The 25,482-nt window shown below is 29.3% G+C and overlaps 3 protein-coding genes across 3 annotated transcripts in view; all 3 read right to left on the bottom strand.

Moving 5' to 3' along the window:
• LOC107445852 (cell adhesion molecule Dscam1) overlaps positions 1-20,578 on the bottom strand; it is a 50,303-nt gene extending 29,725 nt beyond the window's left edge. The window contains exons 1-11 of the mRNA XM_087162966.1: positions 20,416-20,578; positions 17,406-17,690; positions 15,515-15,628; positions 13,944-14,102; positions 10,331-10,444; positions 9,152-9,286; positions 7,159-7,425; positions 5,032-5,151; positions 3,430-3,588; positions 3,143-3,290; positions 909-1,057 (exon numbers count right to left, since the gene is read on the bottom strand). Coding sequence (XP_087019092.1) covers positions 909-1,057; positions 3,143-3,290; positions 3,430-3,588; positions 5,032-5,151; positions 7,159-7,425; positions 9,152-9,286; positions 10,331-10,444; positions 13,944-14,102; positions 15,515-15,628; positions 17,406-17,690; positions 20,416-20,509 — 1,744 coding nt within the window. The 5' untranslated portion in view covers positions 20,510-20,578. The remainder of the gene's footprint in view (positions 1-908; positions 1,058-3,142; positions 3,291-3,429; positions 3,589-5,031; positions 5,152-7,158; positions 7,426-9,151; positions 9,287-10,330; positions 10,445-13,943; positions 14,103-15,514; positions 15,629-17,405; positions 17,691-20,415) is intronic.
• LOC147810020 (cell adhesion molecule Dscam2-like) lies at positions 12,636-13,710 on the bottom strand. The gene is made up of 2 exons (XM_087164851.1): positions 13,488-13,710; positions 12,636-13,059 (listed from the first exon to the last, which is right to left on the bottom strand). Exons 1-2 carry the CDS (start codon positions 13,576-13,578, stop codon positions 12,758-12,760), a joined length of 393 nt encoding a protein of 130 aa, XP_087020977.1. The 5' UTR covers positions 13,579-13,710; the 3' UTR covers positions 12,636-12,757.
• A 347-nt stretch (positions 20,579-20,925) lies between the features above and the next one.
• LOC147810019 (opioid-binding protein/cell adhesion molecule-like) lies at positions 20,926-25,250 on the bottom strand. The gene is made up of 3 exons (XM_087164849.1): positions 25,065-25,250; positions 23,631-23,918; positions 20,926-21,231 (listed from the first exon to the last, which is right to left on the bottom strand). Exons 1-3 carry the CDS (start codon positions 25,129-25,131, stop codon positions 21,062-21,064), a joined length of 525 nt encoding a protein of 174 aa, XP_087020975.1. The 5' UTR covers positions 25,132-25,250; the 3' UTR covers positions 20,926-21,061.
• Between the last annotated feature and the right edge of the window lie 232 nt (positions 25,251-25,482).

Genomic DNA, 25,482 nt, shown 5'->3' with positions numbered 1-25,482 from the left:
ACGTTCAAAAAAAAAGTTATTTAGATAATTTTTAATATAAATATACTTATTATTACTCAAATATACTTATTATGCCCAGATTAAAACTCAATTTCAATATATTTAAATTTATAAGAAACGTTTTGATACCAAATTTCAATTTATCGTTTTTGAACACACATTTCTTTACTTTTTCAAACTTTATATTATCATACTTTAAATGGATATAATCAAATTTTTAAGATAGTGACCGCCAACGTAGGTAATAACTCAAAATATTATATTAAATTAAATTATATATTTGAGTACCACATTTAAGACTGTAGATTAATTATGTTTCAATTCCTATAAATACCAATCATTTTATCTAAACTGCTCTTCAATTTTATAAACTAAATAAATTTTCATTTAATTATTTTTGCTCTTTATTATTAAATTACTGGATTGAATCATTTAATTATTATTGAACGTATTTCCCTAGATTTAGTATTTAAAATAGTCTTAGAAAAAATCTAATTTTTTTGGTTTAACAAAAGAATTATTTAAATAACAATATAATAACAGCAAACAAATGAACTAAATGTAATTTTACCAAAAGTTTTGTTATCCTACTAAAGAACCGTTAAGCAAAATTTTTGTTTGAAATACTAGAATTTCATTATATAGAGCAATGAAATTCTTCCTTAATAATAGGTATAATTTCTATTTTTTTGGTCAGATCTGAATGCAGAAAAAGGAATATCCCCAATTCATTCAAGAAATTGAAATTTATATGAAAAGAAAGAATTTCACTATCACTAATACTAGTTGATACTACTACAAATTGGTTTTATTTTGTATTTTAAGCAATTTTCGAGATTCAACTCTTTACAAAAAGATATAGGAAAATTTTAATTAATTAATAAGAACAATTAAGAAAAGGAAATTACCCAAAACGAGGAGTCGTATCTTCCGATGATCGTTGCCGAACTCATTTTCAGCGATGCAGGTGTAGAGAGCTCCATCCTCTTTCTCTGACGTTCGAATTATCAATTCGGACACCACTCCTTTTGGAACCATCGTCTCAAATATTTCGTATCTACCAAGAATCGGAATACATATATCACCATAAAGACAAAAAAGAAAAGAGAAAAATAAAAAAAAAGTAATAAGTTTTATTAATTGCTCATAATCTTCAAGTATATAGAGCACATAAAATAAGTTAAAATATAGAGATAAATATTAATGAAAAAATGAAAATAAAATATAATTAAGAACAGGGGTCTGTCCAGACATTTTGTAAAAGGTTCGTTTTTGTGAAATTGTGAAAAAATTACTCGTAATTTGTGAATATGAAATAAACGTTAAATCACATTCTTTCAACCAGGGTCCTGCTTTTGTGAATAGGGTCCTGTTATTGCAAAAAACTTTTTCAAGGAGTTTTTAAATTGTAAATAGATACAAGATTATGCTCAACACTGCAAAATTACAATTAAAAAAAATTAAAATTTAAAAAATAAACAGCAATTGCTGCTACTAAATTAGAGATGCAACATACAAATATTTGGTATTTAGCCTACACTGCTGAATATGGACTTCGGACAAATAAAAGAAGCGTCTACCGAAGACGAAACTTAGTCCGTTTACATTTGTCTTCCCCCCCCCTTCCTGGGAAGGGTTTATTCGATTAACAAAACAATAATGAAGATAAGCAAATTTGTGAAAGGTCCGATTAAAAGATAAACTATTTTGTGAAGGGTCCGTTTTTATGAAAAGATATTTTGTGAAGGATCTGTTAACGGACTCAAATTTCTTCTAAACAGAGCCCTGAAGAATGTTAAAAAAAAATTAAAAATTATTAAAAAGATGGAAAACAAAATGATGAAAAGATATAATCTCGTCATCAGGTCATCCGTAAAAAGGAGTGCTTTCTAATATTGTATTAATTATTGTCCAAAGCAAAATATATCAATACTATTGTGCGAGGAGAACTCAAAAAACAAACGAAAATAGAACACATTAAGTAAAAAAAAAAAAAAAAAAACGCAATAAAGCATATCAAGAAAAAAAACAGAAAATAAAATTTAAAAAAACACAGAACGAAACACAAAACTTAATCTATAAAGCGAGTAACGAATTCAAATGAACTTGCACGTACCGGAATCTTAAGAATGATTCAAGATGTTTTCGCAATAAGATCAAACGTGCTTCACTACTGCAGTAAGAACACGCCATAAAATATTTCTCAATTTACTCTTCGAACCTCCCTTTGCGCTATTATTTTTGTATTTTGTAATCTGGCATAGTTAATAAGTTAAAAATATAAAGAAAACAGGGAAACTGATAAAGATTAATGAAATTAAATTATTGCAATCTTATTACTAAAATATTTTAAATCATTCTTTAAAGATTCCGATACGTGTAAGTTCATTTGAATTCGCTACTAGCTTTTTAGATTTCGTCTCGTGCTTTGTTTAGTGTTTTCTGGTTTTTGCTCGATATGTTTTATTTCGTATGTCTTTTTACTTAATATGTGCCATTTCCGTTTAAATTGTTTTTGAGAGCTCCTCACACTCATTGTATTGATATATTTTGCTTTGGCTATATTGAGACACTATTATAAAACATTCCTTTTTGTCGAGATATCTTTTCATTATTTTGTTTATCGGCTTTTTATTATATTTTTATAAAAATATTTTTAAAAAATTTATTTTAATAATTTTTCTTCTTCACTTTTCATTAATTTTTATTATTTTCTATAATTTTTACTTATTTTATGAGTTCTAAATACTTGCAGCTTATGCGCAGTAAATAAAACTCAACAATTTTATTAATTTTCTTAGTTTTCCTTTTTCTTCTTTCTTTATGGTGCTAAATACATTTATTCATGTAGCATAATAAATAAATACAAAAAGGACAAAAGAAAAGCGAAGAAAATTAAGAAAAGCAGGATTTATTAATTTTTTTTTAAATATTTTTTTTTCGGAATCTTATTATTATTATTTTTCTTTTTCTCTTATTTTTATTGTTCTGTAATTTTTTCCATGTTTTCTCTACGTTTTGAACTTATATATAGATTTCGCACATATACACACATACATATATACACATACATACATATATACACATACATATATATAGTGCATGAAAACTGTATTGGAAGAAAGAGGGGGATACTATTTACCGTTCATCACCAGTTTTGCTGATGGTAGCGTCATCCCTCTGCCAGGTGATGGAGAGGGGTTGATCTCCGAGGGCTTCACATTTCATTCGACCGCTGTCCCCCTTCTTCACGTTCACCACAGCGAACTTCTCCTCGAACTTTGCCGGAACTGAAAAAGAAGATTCTTTTAATGGAGGTTTGTGAAAACGCTATCTCTAGAAGAAGTTGTTGTTGTGTATGTGTGTGTAGAGTGGAGGTTGAAATAAAAGGAGGCCATGGTTTTGAATGTTTATTCGCGAATCCCTTACCCTTCACCCTCACTTGAACGGTTTTCTTGAGAGGGTGATCGATGCCGTTGTCCGCTTCGCATTCGTACATTCCTCCGTCTTTCATTCCGGCTGAGTGGACGGATAAGGTTCCGTTGTTTCCCACGCGGATTCTACTTCCGTTGATGAAACCTCCACTACCTGAAAAAATAATTCACATCACAACAATTATCCTAACATTTCATCATAAAAAATTACTCTATAATAACATTTCATCGAAGAAAAAGGTAAATCAATCTCCAGAGATATTGAGAAAAATAAGGCATAAAAATATAAGAATAGTGGTTAGGCTACATGTCTATCTTATATATGTATATCGACGTTGCTTAGTTCTCTTTTAGATATCAAGTTATTTCAACTCGTCGCTTGATTTGCTCCTTGAATATATTAATTTTAAAATTGATTTCACAAAATTTGAAACTATCGCGGCATTTTTTAAATTCAATTTGTATCACTGGATAAAAATTATTACACATTTATTACAACTTTATGGAGTAGGCATTTGTGTTCAGATCAATGAAACTATATTATACAACCAACAAAAAAGCTTTACAAACAATATCATTATTTATAAACACATTATTTTAAAACGAATTTAAATTTTATTCAAATTTTTGTAACCTAAAAGGTATTTTTTTGCAGTGGGCGATTTTATTTCTTTTCAAAGTTTAGTGTATGCTCTGATATATACGATGTTTTATATTTTTATCAAGAACTGAATATATTTGGGAAAATAAAATTTGTCAATGATTCCTTACAATATTTTTCTAATGAAATTATAGAGTGAACAGTCAATCGTAAAGGGTTTAAATGATATTTCATAATTCAATGAATTCATTTTAATAAATTTAAATTACATTTCGCTAATCAGTTTGGTTTAAGCACTCTATCTCCAAAGCTGTGGTGGCTTTGGAGATAGGGTGCTCGCTTTCCCATAAGGTGAACTGGTTCGAATCAAAGAGATGGCAGGTAGATACAAATTCCGTATCCGGCTTGCACCAACCACAGTGCTGACGCAAAATATCCTAAATGGTAGACGGATCCCGGGTTAGAGTCCCCCTGCCCTCAGGCTAACCATAGGAGGTTTTCGTGCTTTCCCCTCCATGTAAGGCAAATGAAGGTCAGTTTCAACAAAAAGTTCTCCACGAAGGCAAATTTTCCTCTCAATACTTGATCCAGGAGTTCCCTTGTCTTCTGGATAGGGTTTAAAATTACAAGGCTACGAAGTTGAACATTGGTATCAGTAAACCAAAAGTCTTTTCAATGACAGTTATAAAATAAAATCACTTTGTTTTAAAAGTATAAAAAAATAGTACTTGTAACTGAAGCTACACTGGTTTGTAAAGAGATGTAAATGATTGAAATGCCGTTTGCAACAGTTATTTAGTGTCCAACGTTAGGAGTTATTGCGTACATTTAAGTTTATAGATCTTATAATTACTGGGAATGAATAGCGAGCATTTAAATTTGTGCCACATTTTAACGAAAGTATTTTTAGAGTAAAGAATGTGTCTAGATCAAGCAAATATTTTGTTAGCAGCTCTTTAAAAATAAAGTATAATAAATAAGTAGAATGAATCTTACTTTGATATTTGTACCAAGATATGATCGGGTTTGGCTGTCCACCTGCAATGCAATGAATAGCGAATGCCTGACCCTCTAATACTTCTCGATCATATGGTTCGTTGATCCAAAATGCCAATTCTACACAAAGGAAACATTAATAAATTCACGGGTTATAATTATATTGAAATTTACACACAATTATTAATTAATAACACAATTATTAATTAACAAAAGAAGGCAAGTTAAATATTAACTTACAAAAGGAAATAAAAGCTTACAATTACAATAAGCTATGCAATTAATAGTTATGAAACAAAATAACAAAGGATAACTAACAAATAAGTAAGCTAACAAAAAAAAAGTATAAAAAACAAGTTAACAGGGAATCACATAAAAGTAATTATTGTAAAAAACAAAACAAATTAACAATTAATAAATAGCAAAAAAGAAACAAAGAAAACAGTTAACTTGTAATTAATTCCTTAATAAACGCATTGTGTTTGTAGTACTTATTATTTTATGTCACATTCTAAAGTATTTTACACAGTAAGAAAATAATTTTTAAATTTTTTTTTTTTGTGTGCCATCAAATTTCGAAATCGTTAAAAGTGCACCGCGACAAAAGATTCATAATCCCTGATTTAGATTCTTAAGCAAACAACTAAGTAATGAATTCATTAGACAAAGTCATTAAAATCAAGTAACAAATTAACATCAATCTGAGACTATTAAAAAATACCGCGCATTATGAATGACCCAAAAAGTCTTCTTTTTCTCCTAGAATAATTGTATTTAAAGATAAGTCGAATGAAAAGTCTGAAGAAACGTTTGAGTCTATCGTTTCCTCTGTTGAAATACAAAAGCATGCATTAATACATAAATAAGACTTTATAATTAACTTTAGTTATACAATTCGTAAAAGGAAATGACACACATCACAGGAAAATAGGATATATTTTGTAGATTTATATACAGTCGGGATTCTATTTAACGAACTTCCATTTTGCGAGTTTCTCTATTTTGTGATTTGCTTCGAGGAACCAAAGAAAATTTTGGAAATTTCTTCGTAAAATAACTTCCAAATAGCGAAGAGAATTTTTTATTTAACTAAATTTTTTTTGGACTTTTTTCCACTTTCTCTATTTCTCAAAATATTTCAGGGCGTTTCAAATTTGTTAACACATTCTACAGGGGAAATGACCTTGAATTGATTTTCGAAGCAATTTAACTTTTAGAGAAAGCAGTAAAATCCCTTTCAATTTTTGTTTGCATTTCAAACGAAAAACTCAGACAAAATGAGCGGATTTAATCAGTAGCAATTAAACTTAAGAACGTAATGTACGTTTAAAATTACTTTTATAATAAATGCAGCTATAATTTTATACATTAAGCCTTTCTTTAGCTGAAAATGTATGTAGCATGATAGTGTAACAATGGATAATGTTTTGTTCTATTCTTGCTTTTCATGCAGATTTTTTTCATGGTTAAGATTTCTAAAATAAATAGTAGATACTAGTTAACAAGATAAAGGTGTATCAATTCCTATTGTAATTAAGTCTAGCGTTAAGAATTTATAACTAGTTTTATATTTTTTAAGTATTTCAAACGGTGATTTCCTATTTAACGATTTTTCCATGTAACGAACTTATTATTCGCGACTTTGTTAAATAGAGATCCGACAGTATATTCATTTCTGCGTGAGTATTTTGGTTTTCCTGCAGAAACACTCATATTGCAGAAAACACACTTTTACAGAGTCACAAATAGTAGAGAAATATCTTAACAACGAGTAATATAAAAAACATTTTTTGAATTCAATTCCTATTAATGTCAACAAAGAAAATTTTTATTTTAGTTACTTTTAATTAAACAATTTTAATTCTTTCTCCCATATAAAACTAAAATTAATTAAATAAATTTAATGAATCAATTAATATTTGAAAAAACTGTATTAACATCAAGTGTCAAGTTTAAAAAAATGTATTTGAACTTGAGTGCACGAATAAAAAGTATTTTTTTTAAGCGATTGAAAATTCGAACAAGATGTAGGGAGAGTGTGAACTAATAGTAGGAATTGAAAAAAAAGGTCATATTTCAGGATATTTTTTAGATAATTGAGAAAAATAAATAAGAGTGAAAACATACCTTCGACCAATAGTTGTGCCGTGCGGATGTCTCTACCGTAAGCATTTTCGACTGTGCACGTATAATTACCCGAATGAGCAGCCGAAACAGGATTTATATTCAACACCGAAAAATCATCGTACGAACTCACTAACACTGAATGTTCGTTGTTGTATGTCCACTGGAATTTTAAAGGTCTGCTTCCTTTCTCGATGGTGCACAGGATCTTTGTGGACAATCCACTTCGGACATTCGGGGGAAAAGACATCGGCGGAATTTTTGGTACATCTGAAACATAAAAGGGGATAGCAGACGATTTAATAAAGAACGTAACTATCACAATTCTTTTAAATAAACATACAAAGGGATTGTATAAAAATGTTCGATATATTATATTTTCAATAACTATAAATTTTTAATCAATGAATATAACAAAAGGAGAAGACACACACCTTTTTCGGATTTCCTAGAAGAGTTCACAGGAACAGCTATCATCGCAAACACGAGGAATACCCAGAGCATCCTCAATATCCAGAATTTCTCAGCAATCAGTTTCATTAAAAGGTGATATAAAAAGGAACACTAAATCGTAACGACAAGTGATATGTTTGTTCTGAGAAAGAAGTAAACACATCAAGCATACCGAAGAGGGTGAATATACTGTATTGTAGCGCCACTCTGTGACGGCGATTGAAGTCTAAAGTTGTAAAATCGCAATACTTCCACATTTTACGGGAAATTATAATATAGTAAAAATTCATCAGCATAATAATTACAAGCATTTAAATAACAAAAATTTAAATACAAAATATCTCATTTTAATTCGAAATCGCTGAATTTGAGAGTCCAGCTGAGTTAAATGGCTATTTCTACAAAGTTTGAATTGAATAACAATTTTAGCGAATGTTCAGTAAAAAAATATGAACGTTTTTTTTAATACATCACAGTATCACGTTAGTATAACATTGATAGATTATGCAACCACAATACAGAAATATTACATGATAAAGTTCAAATTTAATTTTATGAGACAGCATTAAAAGTTTATATAGTCAGTTAAGTGTTATTTAACTGTCCAAGATATCGCGTCGTACAAAAATTTCTATATATGACAGATGTATGAAGGAAACATACGATTACATTTATAAAAAATATTTAAAATATTTTTTTTACTTTAAACGGACCGTCCTTCTAGTATATATGACAGATGTATAAAGAAAACATGCATATGGCAGATGTATTAAAGACAGATGTATTCTATATATGACAGATGTGCTAAAGAAAACATACGATTGAATGTATAAAATTAACTATTTAACTATTTCGTTTCTTTAAAATGACCGTCCTTCAAAACTTTCCTAGAGTAAGGAATCTGATCACTGTATTTCTTTTTCAAGGTTCCTTCAATTCAAAGTACGAGCTCGTCACATCACACGTTGAAGGAACCTTTTGATTATTTCTAAAAATTTCAATTTTGAATTGATGTGCGTGTTCTAGTGCGATGAGAAAATAATACAGTCTAGAACAAGCCAATATAATCTCAGGAATATATTGCCAGCTTCCAAGATGCAATTAGGAAGCATTCTCAGATTCAACTTAAATGCAATGACACTTATTGAGACCTATACATACGCATCAATATTTTTTTAAGAAAAAAAACCATTGATTAGAATATATTTATTTTGCTTAAAAAAATAATTTTTTTTTTAAGTGTCGGGCATTTGGGTTTATTTCCCTTTGGCACCAGAAAGGGCAGAATCTCTTATTACCCAGTGGAAAATTGCGGCTAAGCCATGGCGATGGAGTAACGTCTCCCACGTCATACAACAACAAACCCGTTTACAGGGCGGGTTACATTCACGCACAGATGAAAGGACATAAAACAGAGAGAGGGAGAGAAAGTGACATCCATGCCTACGGTGGGATTCGAACCCACAACCCGGAGTAGAGTACAGTAACCGTTAGAGCAGTGACCGTCGTCTTTAAAGAATAATAATAATGAATGACATCGTACCACGCACTCTCAATACTACCAACTTCTTGAGGGGAGGTGAAACACCGTTATTTGCTTCGCAGACATATGTTCCATCATCAGAACTCTGAATGTGATCAAAATTGAGGATCTCTCCTTTCATCCCTTCTTCTCTGCCTGCAATAAAGAATAATTTTACTCCTGTAATTAAACTAATTTAAAAAAGTTTACAATATACTTTTTAGAATTAATTAAGCTGTTGAGGAATTAAACACATCGACATTAAAATTTGTAAACGTTGAAATACGTTAACATTAAAGACATATCATTTATGAGGGGTGCACAAGCTTTTTAGGTAAGCCTAATAACATATTTGCAGAATAACAGTAAGCCTAATAACATTTTTGCAAAAAATTAAATACTTTTAATTATTTGAATTTATTTAAAACTAAAAAAACATTTTTAAAAAATTATTTTTTATTTTTCACAATAATTTATACACAATACAATTCACAATAATTAATTTATAAGCTCCAGATGGTCGCAGGCTGTGCATCACTAAATGATCTCTTTTTTTCGAATGGGTATAATGCATGCCATATTATTTAGTAAAAATTTTCATTTTCTGAAACGTGTTTTTACTAATTATTATACATTCAGTTTTAAATAAATATTTTCTTAATTTTTTAAAATGGTCAAAGTAAGTGTAGTTTGGAGATCGAGTTTGCATTTATTGAATCGATCTTTTTAAAATATTTGCAACCTTATATTTTTTCGTTAAGTTTTTGGAATTGATGCAAATTTATCAAGATATTTGACCTTTCCTTACTTTTCGGATATTTTATAGATTCTAATAACAATAGCATTATTATTAATAATAGGAAAAAACAAGTTAAATGGTGACTACAGATCTTAATTTCTTAATAATCATAATTGAAACGGTGAATGTTAAAAGGAGGTATGTTAAATATTTGCACTTTCGTGAAAAAGCAAAACACTTTGTCAATTGGGGATAGATTATTTTAATTGCTTCTAAATTATTGGATTCTCTTCTTAATGTAGTCAAGAAAATTACTCTGTATTTGTTAATAGGTGATTGATATTCCAAAACCAACAAAATACTTATTTTTGTAAAAATGTTACATACCCCCTGGGAACATTGACAGCTTCAATTGTAATTAGCGATGCATATATTGAATAAAAAAAATTAAAGGGAGTGACCTTTGATCCATGTCATTTGTGGAGTAGGAAATCCATGAGCAGAACAACGAAATGAATGGGATGAGCCGACTAAAACTGTAGCATTTTCCGGTTCAATGAGCCACTTGGGTGGAGCTGTGAAATAAAAACGTATATCAACAGAAGAGAAAGGGTCGTCCTAATAGCAGAGAAATGTTTTGGGTCCCTATAACATGCTGTTTAAAAAGCTAACTAAAAAGACTTCACATACATAAAATAAAGATATGCAATAATTTTAAGATATGCAAGATTGTTAAGATATGCAATAATTTTAATAAACTTAAACAAATTTTTATTACCCCTAAAAATTCAATGCACATAAAATTAAGCATTTTAAACTATACATAATTCTTTTTCCTTTTTAAAAAAAATTAATTGAGATATTAACCAGTTGCAATCCTCACATAATAAAATAATTTTAAAAATCAAGAAGCTAATGAAAACAATTTAAGAAACATAGGGGTATAACAGATAGAAAATTGAAAAGGTACGAATTATTTCGCCAAACTATTAAAGTCAATATCAGTAAAATACTTTTCAATGCACATAAGACATAACCAGTTTAAAAATTGCTGTCCCTTAGTGCTCTATAATTCTAAACTCTTTCAATTTTATTGCTTAATTTAGCTAATTGTAAATACTAAACAGAGTTGGTGATGGTCAAGCCTATTTAGAGACATTATGACTTAAGAGAGTTGAGTACGTTTGAGTGAGTATAAGTTTTTCTGGTGATAAACTATCCAAGTCATTGAGGTTTGCATGATAATCAATTATTTTGTAGAAAACTATTTGCACACTTTTTGCTTGAGAATATAGTATTTGTTTTAAAAAACATAAAATGGAACATCGTTTATTTTTCGTTTTTTAAAGACACATTTTTACTCTTCAATCTATAATTTTCTTTTATGTTTGTTAGATTTTTTCTATACCTGTTATGGTATTAGTATGAAATAGGAAAAATGCAATGTGATATAAAGCCATATTTCGCAGTAACTTGCTTCATGATTAATTAAAAAGAATAAAAAAAGTTATTAATAAGTTCATAACATTCTTAGTGATTTCATTTATACGTTATGAGCAGTTTATTTAATTTAAAATTATTTATATATAACCATTATTATGATATCATTTGTTTAAACTTATTATAGTCATGGTTTCTTTCCACTAATTTTTTGCAGTTTTGTTTTTAAATAGTTAGACATCTGCTATTTCTCCAATCTAGCGTTCAATATAATTTTTTCTCATGGTCTCACAAACAGTTTTTTATTTTCAAAAATAAGTAAATAAAGAAAAAGTTTTCAGGAATAGCATTTGTTTTATAGTCATAAAAAGTAGAAAATGAAGTAGTAATAAATATTTTACAGAAATATACAGTCAACCATTGAATTTGTAATTTTTTTTAAACAATTATAACATTATGTAAGCAAGTTATAGTTATTTTCAAACATGAAAGCAATGTTTAAAGTATATTAATTGTAAGAGTTTTTGTATTTTTACAAAGAAAAAAAATACAGTAAAATTGTTCTTCAACAAGCTCTTTTAAGAAAGATTAAGAAATTGTTACCCAAGATTCTTGCTTGCAATTTTCATACACAAAAAATATTTTTAATATTCGAATTTTTGGTTTTGTCCCTATTTTAATGCTAAATATATAACTATAAATAAATTACAAAAAATTATAACTGTGTTAAAAGTATCATAGAAAAAATATAGACTGAAAATATTAGTAAAATACATTTAAGAAGTAAGTTAAACTTCAATACAGTTTTTAAGATTGTATTTTATAACTTTTAACATGAGCTATACATTAATATATATTGTTACAACATTCAGACAATCTCTTGTTTGCATGTAAATTATAATAATAAAATAATATATTACGCTATTAAAATTATTCAATATTATCATATTGTTTTTAAAATAAATTAAGCAGTAACAAGTTATATTTAGTAGCAGAATAATTTTTTTTTATTTGTTCTCATGAATTAATAAATAGTTATATTTAATTATGAGTTTTTAGTTAGTATGTTGCATATTATTTTAATTTTGAGTTATAAAGTCTTGAAAATACTTGGCTAACAAAAGCATGAATAAAAACAAAACATATAAAGAGATAAATTAAAAATTAAAGCATGAGTCAATTTATGGAATATCAGAGAGTTGATGTTTGTTTATGATGAGAATGGTTTCTGTTTTGAATTTAAGGTTCATAAGTTTGTCAAATAAATGTGTTTTTAAATAAAATAAAAAAAAGAACTTTCTTTAATATAGTTCGATTTGTTACAGCTATATTTGATTTTGAGATAAAAATCCAGCTTATAAAAACATTATTGCTCACTCTAAATCAAAAGAAAAAAATGCGGATTTCATATAAATGTAAACTTGGATGACAAAAGATAGTTAAATAAATTAAAAAAAAATACCTTTTACTATCAACTCTGCTGTGTATCTATCAAAGTGCTGTTGTTGGTTGGTTGCGATGCAAGTGTAATTGCCAGAGTGATTTGTCTTCACGCTTTTTATAGTCAGAACTGAAAATTCTTCGTCCATTCGGAATTTAAACTCATCATTTTCTGAGAGCGGCTCTCCATCTTTCTGCCACGAATAAGATATTATATTTGAACTCGATTTGGCTGTACAGAGTACTGACGTCTTATCCCCAACCTGAATACCTTCTTCAAAATGAAACTTCTGGATTACCACAGATGAAGCTAAATAAAAAATTAAGTAACTTATTCTTCTAAAAAATGGAATAATAAATCTTAACTGGAATTATAATCAGATGAATTGAAGTTCTCAACTACATTTATTCATGGTAACTTCCAAAAAAATGGAACAATAATTCTTAATTGAAATTGAAATCAGATAAATTGAATTTCACAATAACATTTATTCATAATAACTTTAAGTCATAATTTAAGATATTTTTAAAAATTATTACCACTACCTACGCTAACTTACACTACATTACAAATTAATAATAATAAAAAAAAGACACTTAGCGAAAAGAATCTGTTATTTCTCTATAAATCGTGATATGCTTTTGACAATATGCATATCATGATATAAAGAGAAATAACATCTGCAAATCACAAACACTTTTTATCATTCAATAATGATCAAATGAAATTAGACTTACCTTGCATTGAGAAAATCATCGAACAAGACAATAAAATCGAAATATATGTTTTCGAAAGACTTCGTCGTCGGAGTACATCATCAGCTAGCATCGTGTAGATCTCTCTCTTAAGCTTCTTTCTTTACATATTTAGGCAAACAAAAAAATATGTTATGTTATTCGATGAATTTCGAGTTTCGTAGACTCCGACAGTATTTTTGCTTACAAATGCATACTCTCATATAATGAAAGCATTTGTCGAGAGAGCTACCCCTAAGCGTTGCCACTCAATGTGTTACGGTAAATGAGCGCCACATATTGACAAAATAAAGAACTATTTGACATATCATGAAAGCACAACATTTAAAATATTCAAGTTACAACATCGATGAGAGATATTGTGTAATGACATATCATATTGTGAGATTCTTTGTAATAAAAAATATCCAGAAAGGTAGAACGTCTTGGTCGTCTTACCAATGACCTTAATATGAATATTTTCGATTAGTTTTAATATTTGATTATCAGCCTGACACTCATAATGTCCGATATGTTCGACTCCGACTGAGGGAATGTGTAAGACGCTCTCATTCCACATTGATGTGTCCACAGACTTCTTCACATCGTCAGTCATATCTAAACAAAAAGAAAAAAGTGATAATTTGGAATATAATCTATTAACTTTTTGAAGGGTGGTGATTTTCTATGCTAAAATAATATAAAAATTCATTTAAATAAATTGTGCTGCCAGAGCCAAACTAAAACGATTTCGACAACAATATTGTTTTATTTCTAAGAAAATTTCCTGCCCCTCGTAGAGTTAAGAGTTTTCCCCCTCGTTTTCTAAATTTCAAACTATTTTTCGAAGGCTCTGTAACTGTTTGGGTCCCCGGGCATGCTGTAACATGTCATACTGTGTAAAATCGAACTAAAAAATTACATACACATAAACAGAAGCATTTTTAAGATATGCAATAATTTAAAGAAATTTAAACACATTTTGACTATCCCAAAAATTCAATGTATATAAAACAAAGCATTTTTGAACTATACGTAATTTAAAACAAAAATAGAGATAGTAACAAGTTGCAATCTACGAATAATTAAATAACTTTGAAAACCATGGAAGCTAATTAAAATAACTAAATTAAAAAAAGCACAAAAGTATAACAAATAAAAAAAGCTATGAATTATTTTGCTAAATTATTTATTGACATGACAGATTCGATGTCTGTCTGTAACAAAAGGGTCAACTACAAGAAGAACTGTAATAGAAGAAAGAAACTTTGTACCAAAGTCAAAATTTTTGATGGTTTTCCATTGATTGACCAACATAATAACCATCAATAATTTCATCATGAAAAATTACATTTTTGATGGTAACCAACATAAGTAACCATTACCTCAATGTAGGAATTCGGACTGATTCATGATGGCCCAACATTAGAATAGCAACTTGTTGTGATGGTTTATTCATGTTGAACCGCCAGAAATTTTCATCATAGTTTCTTAAAAATGAAATGTTGTAACGATCAGGAACCACCATCATCCCAATGTAGGAATTCGATATTCAGACTGATTTCTGATAGACCAACATTAAAAAAACAAACAAATTGTTTTGATGGTATATTCCTGCTGAACCAACAATAATTCCCATTAAACCACCATGGAAATGTATAGTTGGAACCAGAACGAATCATCACTGGTTTTTGGTCCATGAGATTCAAAACTTTTCTCGTTGGTTAACCATCATAGAATATTTAAGTAGAATTTTCCATCTAGGAACGATGGAATGGCATATCAAAAACTATGTTGGCATCAATCAAAAACTATGAATGCATAATTGAAATGTTGGATGAGGGTGACCATCAAATGGACTATTATGAATCGCACTGAAACCAACGTAAACCATCAAGAGTTTTGACTTTTTCCTTAATTTAGTGTTTTGTAATATTTTTGAAAATAAATATTTAATATTCAGTTTTTCATTTGCGGTAACTCACAAATTTCATATTCCTAATATAATGGGACAATTTTTAAAGACTTACATTTTGTCCAAATGATGCGTGGCTTGGGATGCCCAGATGCTTCACATCCCAGAATAACTCTTTCACCCACACGAGTTGTCACATTCAGGGGCTTTTGCAACCATTTGGGAGGACCTGATGGCAAAGAGAGAACATTTGATGAAGATATTAGCTTGACTTAAGGATCATAGTTTACTCATTTAATATGTTTCGAAACAATTCTGTACTCAGCTATTAAAGGACGTTATACCACGAGCGAAATTTTACATGGCAAATTCTATTTCACCTATATGGGTATTTTTTAAATTAGAAAAGAAAATTAAGTGCAGGTAAACATAGAGTAAGCGAAGAAGTTTTAAACGCTGAAAGATATGTTTTTAAAATATAGACAAACAAACTATGGCAGGATAATTTCCCCACTGCGGATTCCTAACTATAGTTTGTCTATGATAAAAACTCCCACCACCACAAAGTATGAGACCGTCTGCTGCTATGGAAACAAGAATAGTTCATTTCAGGGAGGGCAGCTTTTTCTTCACTCCATGGTTAACACAATAAACCGGAGAAAAAAGATTCCCTTTCTCTCGCCGACCAGAGTCCAAACCTGTCCTAAACAGTGACCTCACACCACTACTTCAAATAGTTATACCTTGATATCATAGTCACCGCAACGGGTCCAGACGAATGGCTAGGGGAGTTCTTATTTTAGACGAACTATAATCCTGTCATAATTTACTCGCACTTTGAGGTTTTTTGCTTTTGAAACTTCATGGTCTTCCGGAATTAAATTTTTTCTAAATTTCAAAGTACCATTGGGTGTAAAATAAAATTTGCCTTGAGGGGTTTCTCCCACAGTATAGCGTCCTCTGAAAGTTGCAGAATTTCTTTTTTAAAATTCTCCTTCCGGATGCAGTTTCAATTCGATGTTTCCCTGATGTCTTCGACATACTTTTACCTTGTTTGTTATGGAATTTTTTTCCACATCGGTCGTTATTGAGATGTATTATTTAATATACTTTCAATACTTACTTATTTACTATTTATTTACTTATTTATTTACTTTTCAATATATTTATTCATCGAATAAATCTCAAGCAGATATTTTTTGTTTGCGAGACTGAAAAATTCGTTAAACACTGAACAAAGTTTAAGAATGAAGAGATTTGAAAAAAAACTTGACTTCAGTCGAGAACAGAAGTGTATTATAAAAGGTAAGTAGATATTTTGTTTATGTCGCACTAGAATTACACATTGGGCTATTGGCGACTGTCAGGGAATCATCCCTGAGGACGATCTGAAGACATGCCATTACAATTTCGATCGTCTGAAGAGGGGATGACTTCCCTGCTTTGGTAGCTCGATGACCTGCTCGCGAAGTCGAGCACCCTACGGTAGAACAGTTTAACGAGAACCAATGCTGCGCACCCTCAGTCCCTACGCAGGCTGATCAAAGTGCTTACCCACCCGCTTACTGACAGCAGAGAGTGATGCTTGATTTCCGCGTTCTGCTCGAAAACGTGTATTTATGATCAGTCCACTGCGGGACTATTATGAAAGGTTTTTTTTTATTTTATATACGTCGCTGTGTGAACAGCCGATCCAATTTTGGGAACTCTAACCCATGATCTGCCTATTACTGAGGATATTTTACATCAGCACTGCGGTCGATATGAGCCGGGTGAGGAATTCGTATCGACCAGCCATCGCTGGGATTCGAACCCGGTTCAACTCAAGAACGCTCTATGAAGGCGGGCGCTGCATCCCCTGAGTCATCGCGGCTCATTATGAAAAGTTGGAGATTACTTCGAAGCATATTAAAGGCTTAATGTGATTCACATAATAAATTTCGGGAGTTATAAGATCAACTCTGAAAATTTATAGCCACAACTTAGAAGGGAAAAAAAAAACTTACCTTCTACTTGGAGGAAAGCTGTGTGGCTATCTTCTCCATAATTATTACGAGCTATACAGGAATAATTTCCGGTACTGTTGTCACTCACGGGCTCAAAAATCAGAACTGAAAATTCGGCGTCATTCTTTATTTTCAGTTCGGCAGAGTTTCGAATTTCTTGACCATTCTTGAGCCACCGAAAGGAAGGAGGAGTACCAGACGTCAATTCTAAAGAACAAGCAATGGTTATCTTCCTTCCGGCCTTGACATGTGATGGAAATTGAAAGGATTGAATTCTGGGAACACCTTAAAAGAAATATTTTTTATGGAAATTTTGCTAAAAAAATTAATTTTTCAAACATCATAAAAGGTCTCAGAACTGTGGTATATAATATCATAAAATGTGTTTCAATTGAAAAAAGTAATAAAATATTTCGAACACAGACAGTGCTACTCAAAAATTATCAACCTAAGAAAATCTAAAGTTATAAATCTAAGAAATGTCCCATATATGACAATAGAAATTAAATTTACGGAATTTATTAATTATTGAGATGCTCAATCTATCATATATTTCACTTTATTTAAAAACAGGGTGACTCATCTGCAGTAGGTCATTATTTAAATGGTAAAATAGAGTTTAATAAGTTAGTTTCATTAAATAATTAGAATATAACTTTCTGTGCATTTTAACTATGGAAACTATCAGGACATTGTCTTCAATGTGATATTAAACTAAATTCCCTTAAATCTAATTTTTATCTAACAAAATCTAATTTTCTTAAGATATGGCAGTCTTTATTTGATTATTCTCAACTTCTATTTATATTCTTTTTTCTTCAGTCCTTAAAGTTTACAAGAATGTTTGCAAGATTATATATTTATCTAAAACTTTCAAGTTGCTTTACCAAGTTCAACTTAAGATGATTAACCTAAGAGAAAAAAAATAAGTAAAGCTATATTATTTTTTACGGAAATTTGATTAAAAAACTATTTTTTTAAACATTTGGGCATATTAAACATAAAAGGTTTCAGAACTGCGGTATGCATTGTTAAAAAAAAAAAGCGTAAAATATTTTTCTAAACACTAAAAATGCAACTAAATCACAAAACTATAAATCTATGAAAACCTTTTAAATCTCAGACATGGCCCATATCGGGGTGTAGAAATTAAGTTTTTAGTGGTAATTACTAAATATTAAGATGTTCAATCTGAGATATCATGGAGTATTTTTGATTTAAAAACAGCGTGACCTTCATCCTACGGTGGGTCTTTAAAGTTATAAATGTTTAAGTTTATTATGTTAATTTCATTATATATTTCAAGTATAACTTCCTGTGCATTTTAACTATCGAAATTTCTAGTCAAGACCACAAATTACATATCATATTAAACTAAATTCTACTTAATATTTAGTGATTTCTGACGAAATCTAATTCCTCTAAGATACCCTTTTAGACTCATCTTTCTTCTTCCAGCTTTTTTTTCCTTCAATATTTTTAAAGTTTACAAGAATGTTTGCGAGATTGCCTATTTATTTGGAACTTTCAGATTGCTTTACCAACTTCAATTTAAGATGCATATAAATATAAATAGGATATCAAAATATAAATATAGATAGAATATAAATAGAATATATAATAGGATATATAAATATATGATATATAAATAGGTAATACAAATATAAATAGGATATTAAAAGTGAATTAAATGAAAAACTAAGAAAAAATTAAGGCAATCTTATAGTATTAATAGAATAATATTCGGAATAATAATTTAATGAAATACAATTTTCTGTAGAGACATTATTAAAATACAAAATTTTACGCAATTGGCATACAAATCGATACATAAACTATAATTTGCAGTTTATGAATCGTTAATTTGCTTGAGTTCTTAAGATGCATTCTTTCTAAAGGATATTTTTATCAAATAAATTCAAACTTATTCACATGACTTTAGTGAACTTTTTTTCAATGATGCTAAACTTCAGTTCTTAAAAAGTTGAGTAGAATAAATATTAAAAAGAATAATTTTTTTTAAAAAAATTGTGATTGGTGTAATAAATTATAAAAAATTATGCTTTAAACATTTTCTATTTATTCATGAGTTAGAGAACGTGAAGAATAAAATCGAAAAAAATAAAAAATAAAAATCAGTTGAAGAACGAATATTTTCAAATTTTGTTTTATTATTTCGCTGTCAATTGACAATATTAAAATAATTTAAACGAAAATGCATTTGCGCATAAATTTTACGTCGACTGTAATAATAAGCTACAGATTGGTTACTTTAGATTGGTTTTTAATAACATGAATTGGACTTTAAAGAATTTCTTTTAGCAGTAAAGCTTATTTTCAAATCAATTTGCATTTTTTAATGCATTAAACTAACTTAGTATACACACATTAATAATTCTTTTTCTTCCAGATCATGTCTTAATGTCTAAAATAATTTTTTTTAAATGATAAGTTCGGTGAAGCGTTTTACGAAAATATAAATTTCTTATAAATTTAAAAAGGACAAATTATCAAATATTTTATTTTATAATTTTTAGATGATTAAAGCAGCTCTTCGCTGAAAGATGTTTTTTATTTTGAAAATTTTAATACAAATGTTTATATATTTCTTATTAGGAACATTTGTTTTAGCTAACATTTAAAATTTCGAAATAATAGTCAAAATTATCAGGATCAACACATTCGTACTTGATAATTGCGTTTAAAAAAAAAGAAAAGGATTCTTATATTTTCAGAACTTTTTCTCACATGATTCTTTTCGATTCATTTTTATAATTTATTCAATAATTGCCACTCACAAATAAGCATTTAAGACGTATGCATAAGTCCAAGTATTTTTAAACATTGCAATTAAAAACATTCAGAGAAATTGTTATAATAGTCAATGCATGCTGACAAATATTTTTAAAGTTCTAACACACAGAACAACAAGCCAATAATATTATATTTCAATTGGATCGAGCGCATTGAAATGATAAAATAGAAAAGTCTGCAAATAAATAATGCTTACCTTCAGATTTTATATGCATTACCGTCATCAATAGGAGGAAGAATAACTTTTCAATAAGAGTGAAACCAAGGTGTCTTTCAGACATGGAGAACATTCTAATTGAAAGGAAACAGCGGCGGCATTACAGTTTAATTCAAGAGTGAGGTTGAGCTGTTCCTCGAATGCTGTTCAAGCAGAATATGGCGTCATTTATTTTCGATGGACAGAACGTACAGCGCCACATATTGGCAAGGTTTCAAAGTAGAAACTAACACAAAATTTCACAAATGTATCATTACATTCAATTACATAAGATACACGAGCAAATTAAACGGAATGAAAAAAAAAAACATTTATAAGAAGGTAAAATGTTGACGGTACACTTATATATTGTAAACTTTCTCTGTATAAATTTGTGTCATTTGGTTTGTATGTGCAAAGGCAGTTCACAGGTTCGTTGTCATAAACTCACCTTCAATATTTATTGCGAAATCTTTTCGAATAGTATTTTCGATACCATTATTTGCTTCACAGCTGTATACACCTTCGTAGTCTGGGTCACTCAGTATGAGCACAAAAGTACCATTGACAGATTCGAATAATTCCTTTTTTGAACCAGACCCTACACAACACATACAAGGAGAAGAAAATAAATCAGCACTCGTGGTTAATTTACAAAAAATACAAACAGTGAAACTGGAGTTTTATTCCTTAAACCTGCATATTTGTACAGTTTTACAAGTGGTACTGGATGCCCTGTCGACAGACACTGCACAGTTACAGTGGATCCGAGAGTTGCAGTTACATTTTTTGATTCTTCTAGCCACTCGGGGGGAGCTGAAAAGTGAAATAAAAATAAAACATGTATTTTCATTCCTTTTACCGTTAACATAAAATAATGTTGGATCTATAGTCTAAGGGATTTTGTAAAAATTACTAAAGAGAAATAAATAAGAAAACCTCTTAAATAGTTTAAACAAAAAATGTGTTATGATTTAGATATATTATTTTTTTTAAACCGTTATTTTTATTTAAATTACTCTTTTTTTTTGAAATCTTGACTGTTGTGGTTTGGATAAATATATCTTTGAAATTTAGTGCGATTTTACTCAACAAACATTTGATGCGAACTGTTAACTAATACAAAAAAAAAAGAAACAAAACAATAACAATAAGAAACAATAACAATAAAAAAACAATAAATACGGAAAAGACTAATACAAGTGCTAACGTGCAAAGAATTTATAAAATCTAAACTGTAATTTCAACGAAAATAAATACAATTCTACTTTTTAAATATGCATTCTAAATTTAATCTTAATCAAACCAATGAGTGAATGAATTATTTTTCTTAATGTTATAGTTTAATTATTTGTTTGCAACAGTAAAACTCCTAAACTATTTATCTAAAATCATTCGCATTATTTACCAAAGTAATTCATAATGCATTCCTGTTTAAAAATCAAAACGCATTTTAAACAAAATATTCTACTTATTTAAGAATATTTAACGTTACATACGTTAATATGAACGAAAAAGAAACAATCATTAAAATTAAAAATCTACGTTTATATATTAAAGACATTTAATACCAATATTAAAGACAAAGCATATTACATTTGATACAAACATCTTTTTAATTTAACAGTTCATATAAACAATTTATTTCCTAATCACTTTTAACATTCATCAGTTGCAAACGTGCCAATTTGTAAATTTATAAAAATAGAGAATTAATCTCAATTATAAAAATGAAATAAAAGAAACATGAATGAATTATAGATGCAGTAAGATTTCAACAATAAAACAATAAGAATATCATAAGATTTTTACTTCCTACAGATTGTTTTGCCTTTCAAGTATTGAATGCGAATTTCTTCTATTTTTATGTAATTTCCAAATGAGACTTTGGGGCACCACTAACTCGCTTTTTTTCTTCTTTAAAGTTATTTACAGAAAAGTTCCCACATACATGGCGTCCCCTGATAAAGTCATGCATTGAATTCATGTTTCTATTATTTTCCTATTTCTATTTAATTAATTCTCTAATTTTTATAAATATATTTGAAGACAAATTTTAGGCTTATGCTGATTTAGTGCTCTCCCAAGTTAGGCTTAGATTTTGTAATTCCTTTATTAATGATACATTTTCGAATGCATTTAACATTTTTATTGACAGTTGAACCTCACTAATGCGAAACCGCTGAACATGAAATATCACTTTACACGAGACATGTTTGCTCACGTGAGTCTTCAAACAATTATCGTTGTATTTTGCATGTTTAACATGAAATTTTCAAGCTGATTATCACTTAACATGAAAGGAAACTACTGGACACTGCACAGATAATAGGCATGTGAATAAAATCCCCATACTTTATTTTGAGGAATGCTATCGCAATTTATTTTCTTCCTTTGCTAGAAGTTGCAGATGGACAAATAAATAAAATAGTTTAATTAAAGTAGTTATAACTTTAAAGCTTATTTTAATTTGTTTGGTTCATAATAGTATTTTTTGCATGCATTAATGTAATACATAACATGTATTAATAGTACGTGATAAATTGTTTTCATGATGACGAAATTCGGTTAGCATGAAATAATTATGATAGTTCAGCCGATTTTGCTACAACGTGGTTCGACTGTAGTATGTTACTGTATGCCAATTTATATTCTTATGCTGAGCCGTGATGGCTCAAGGGATAGATGAGATGAACCGTGTTCGAATCCCACCGATGGCTGGCCTATACGAATTTCGCACCCGGCTAGCACCGACCACAGCACTAACGTAAAATATTCTCAGTGGAAGACGGATCATAGGTTAGAGTCCTTTTGTCATCAAGCTAATCGTGTATGGCTCTCGTGGTTTTCCTCTCCATGTAACGCAAGTGCTGGCTAGCTTTATTAAAAAAGTGCTCCAAGAAGGCAACTTTTTCCCAATATCTGATCCAGGAGTTCTTTTGTCTTCTGGATTCGGTTCAAAATGACAAGGCTACGGAGTTTAACATTAGTAGCCGTAAAGTCTAAATTGGGTAGAATGTTCAATGACGGTTATAAAATGAAATATGAAGATGCTTAGAAGATGCTCATGCTGCTTTAGTGCTCTGATTCGGCTAAACTTTTGTAATTCCTTTTTTAATGTTACATTTTCGAATATATTTAACATATTTTTCTTTAGTATGTTACTGTATGCAAATTCTTATGGTAAAAAATAAATAAAAAGAAGGAAGACTCACCTTCTATGTTGAGCTGGGCCGTGTAGCTGTCCTCACTGCTTCCGTCAGAGACAGTACATGTGTAATTTCCTGAGTGATGCGGAGTGACGGGATTGATGATCAGAATAGAGTAATCATTACTGCTTTTTAATCGCACTCCTGATAATGTCTCTGATGCGATGCCCACGCCATCTTTTATCCAACGGAATTGTATCACATCGGCATCGGCAACAGTTGAAACAAAACAAGTCACCTGCGCCTTCTCGCCCACTCTGTACCTCCGCATGAAGTGAAAGGGCTCAATTCTCACTGAAATGGACGATGTTTTCAACTATTACTATTTAAAAAACACCTAGATATTTCAGTTATAACCATTTATAACAACTTGGGTACAATTTAAACAGAATTGAATAATTTTTAGCAATTTACATTTATAACAGCTGGTAAAACTATGACTGAAATGCATGATTTTAAGCAATTACTATTTATAACAAGCAGGGTTCAATTCTGACTGAAATTTATGATTTTTCAACTATTACTATTAATTACAACTGGGCACAATTTTATAATTTAAATCAATTACTATTTATTACAACTGGGACACAATTTTGCAATTTAAATAAATTATTATTTATAACAACTAAGGCTTAATTGCCACTGAAATCGATGATGCTTTCAACAATTACAATTTAATAACACCTACGCCTAAATTCTCATTGAAATGTATGATATTTCAATTATTACTATTTCTAATAACTGGGGCATAATTTAAATAGAAAATAGTAGTTTTCACCAACTATTAATGATAACAATGGATACAATTCTGAATCAAATGTACAATTTTAAGCAATTACTATAAATAAAAAAGGGGTTCAATTCTCAATAAAATATATGATTTTTCATTTATTAATATTTATTACAACTGAGGCACAGTTTATTCTGAAATGTATTGTTTAAATCAATTACTATTTATAACGTCTGATAAAACTGAATGCATGTATGATTTTAATGAACTGAAATGTATGATTTTAAGCGATTATTACAACTTTACAACTTACAACTATTACTATTTCTAACAACAAAAATATAGGAATAAAGGTTTTTTCTTAAAAACGTGCTCACGTGAATTTTATAAGTCGCAGTTTATTAAGACAACAATCAATTAATGTTATTAAAAATACTATGAATAATGACAATTTAAAAATAAGTTATGAAAAGGTTGCAATTTGTTTAAAACATTCTCTATATATATTTCTAATACGTTATCAGAATAAATAAATACAAATATTTAAATACATGTGACATTTTCAAAAAAAGTGTGAGTTAATTCTACATGGAGTAACTATTTATGTAAAAGTAACAAGCTAAAACATTGAAGATATTCTATATACACTTTTGTCTTAGATAATATATGTGTTAACAGTTTCACAAATTTGGTATAATAATGAAACTTACCTTCCGCCTTCGTATAAGTTGAGCAGCTGATTACGAGTAACCACACAACGAATGCCGAAATCTTCATTCTTACGTAATTTAAATCTCGGTTTGTAATAATTGTGAGTTCAAAACATCATTTGTAATATCGTTAAAGTAGGCAGCGTTCTTTCCAACATGGCTTGTTGATGCACGGATGAAGGTATTGCAGCGCCACACAATGGCAAAAATATGAAACATTTTGATTACTGCAATGATTGAAAGAATCCCATGAGAAATTAGGTTATTTTTCTTAAAGAGTAAATTAATTACATATGTATACGCCTCTGTGCTAATCACGTTAATATAATTAACCGTTTAGTGAAAATTAACATGAAATACAATGATTTGATTATGAATACAACTTATATAGATAGATAGGAAAAGCAACATACCGCGT

The sequence above is a fragment of the Parasteatoda tepidariorum genome, chromosome 5 (genome assembly GCF_982258835.1).
Source record: "Parasteatoda tepidariorum strain Cologne lab strain chromosome 5, Ptep-v5.0, whole genome shotgun sequence".
In the NCBI taxonomy this organism is placed as follows: domain Eukaryota; kingdom Metazoa; phylum Arthropoda; class Arachnida; order Araneae; family Theridiidae; genus Parasteatoda; species Parasteatoda tepidariorum.
The sequence above is the reverse complement of the archived record's forward strand: the minus strand, read 5'-3'. Positions and strand labels throughout refer to the sequence as shown.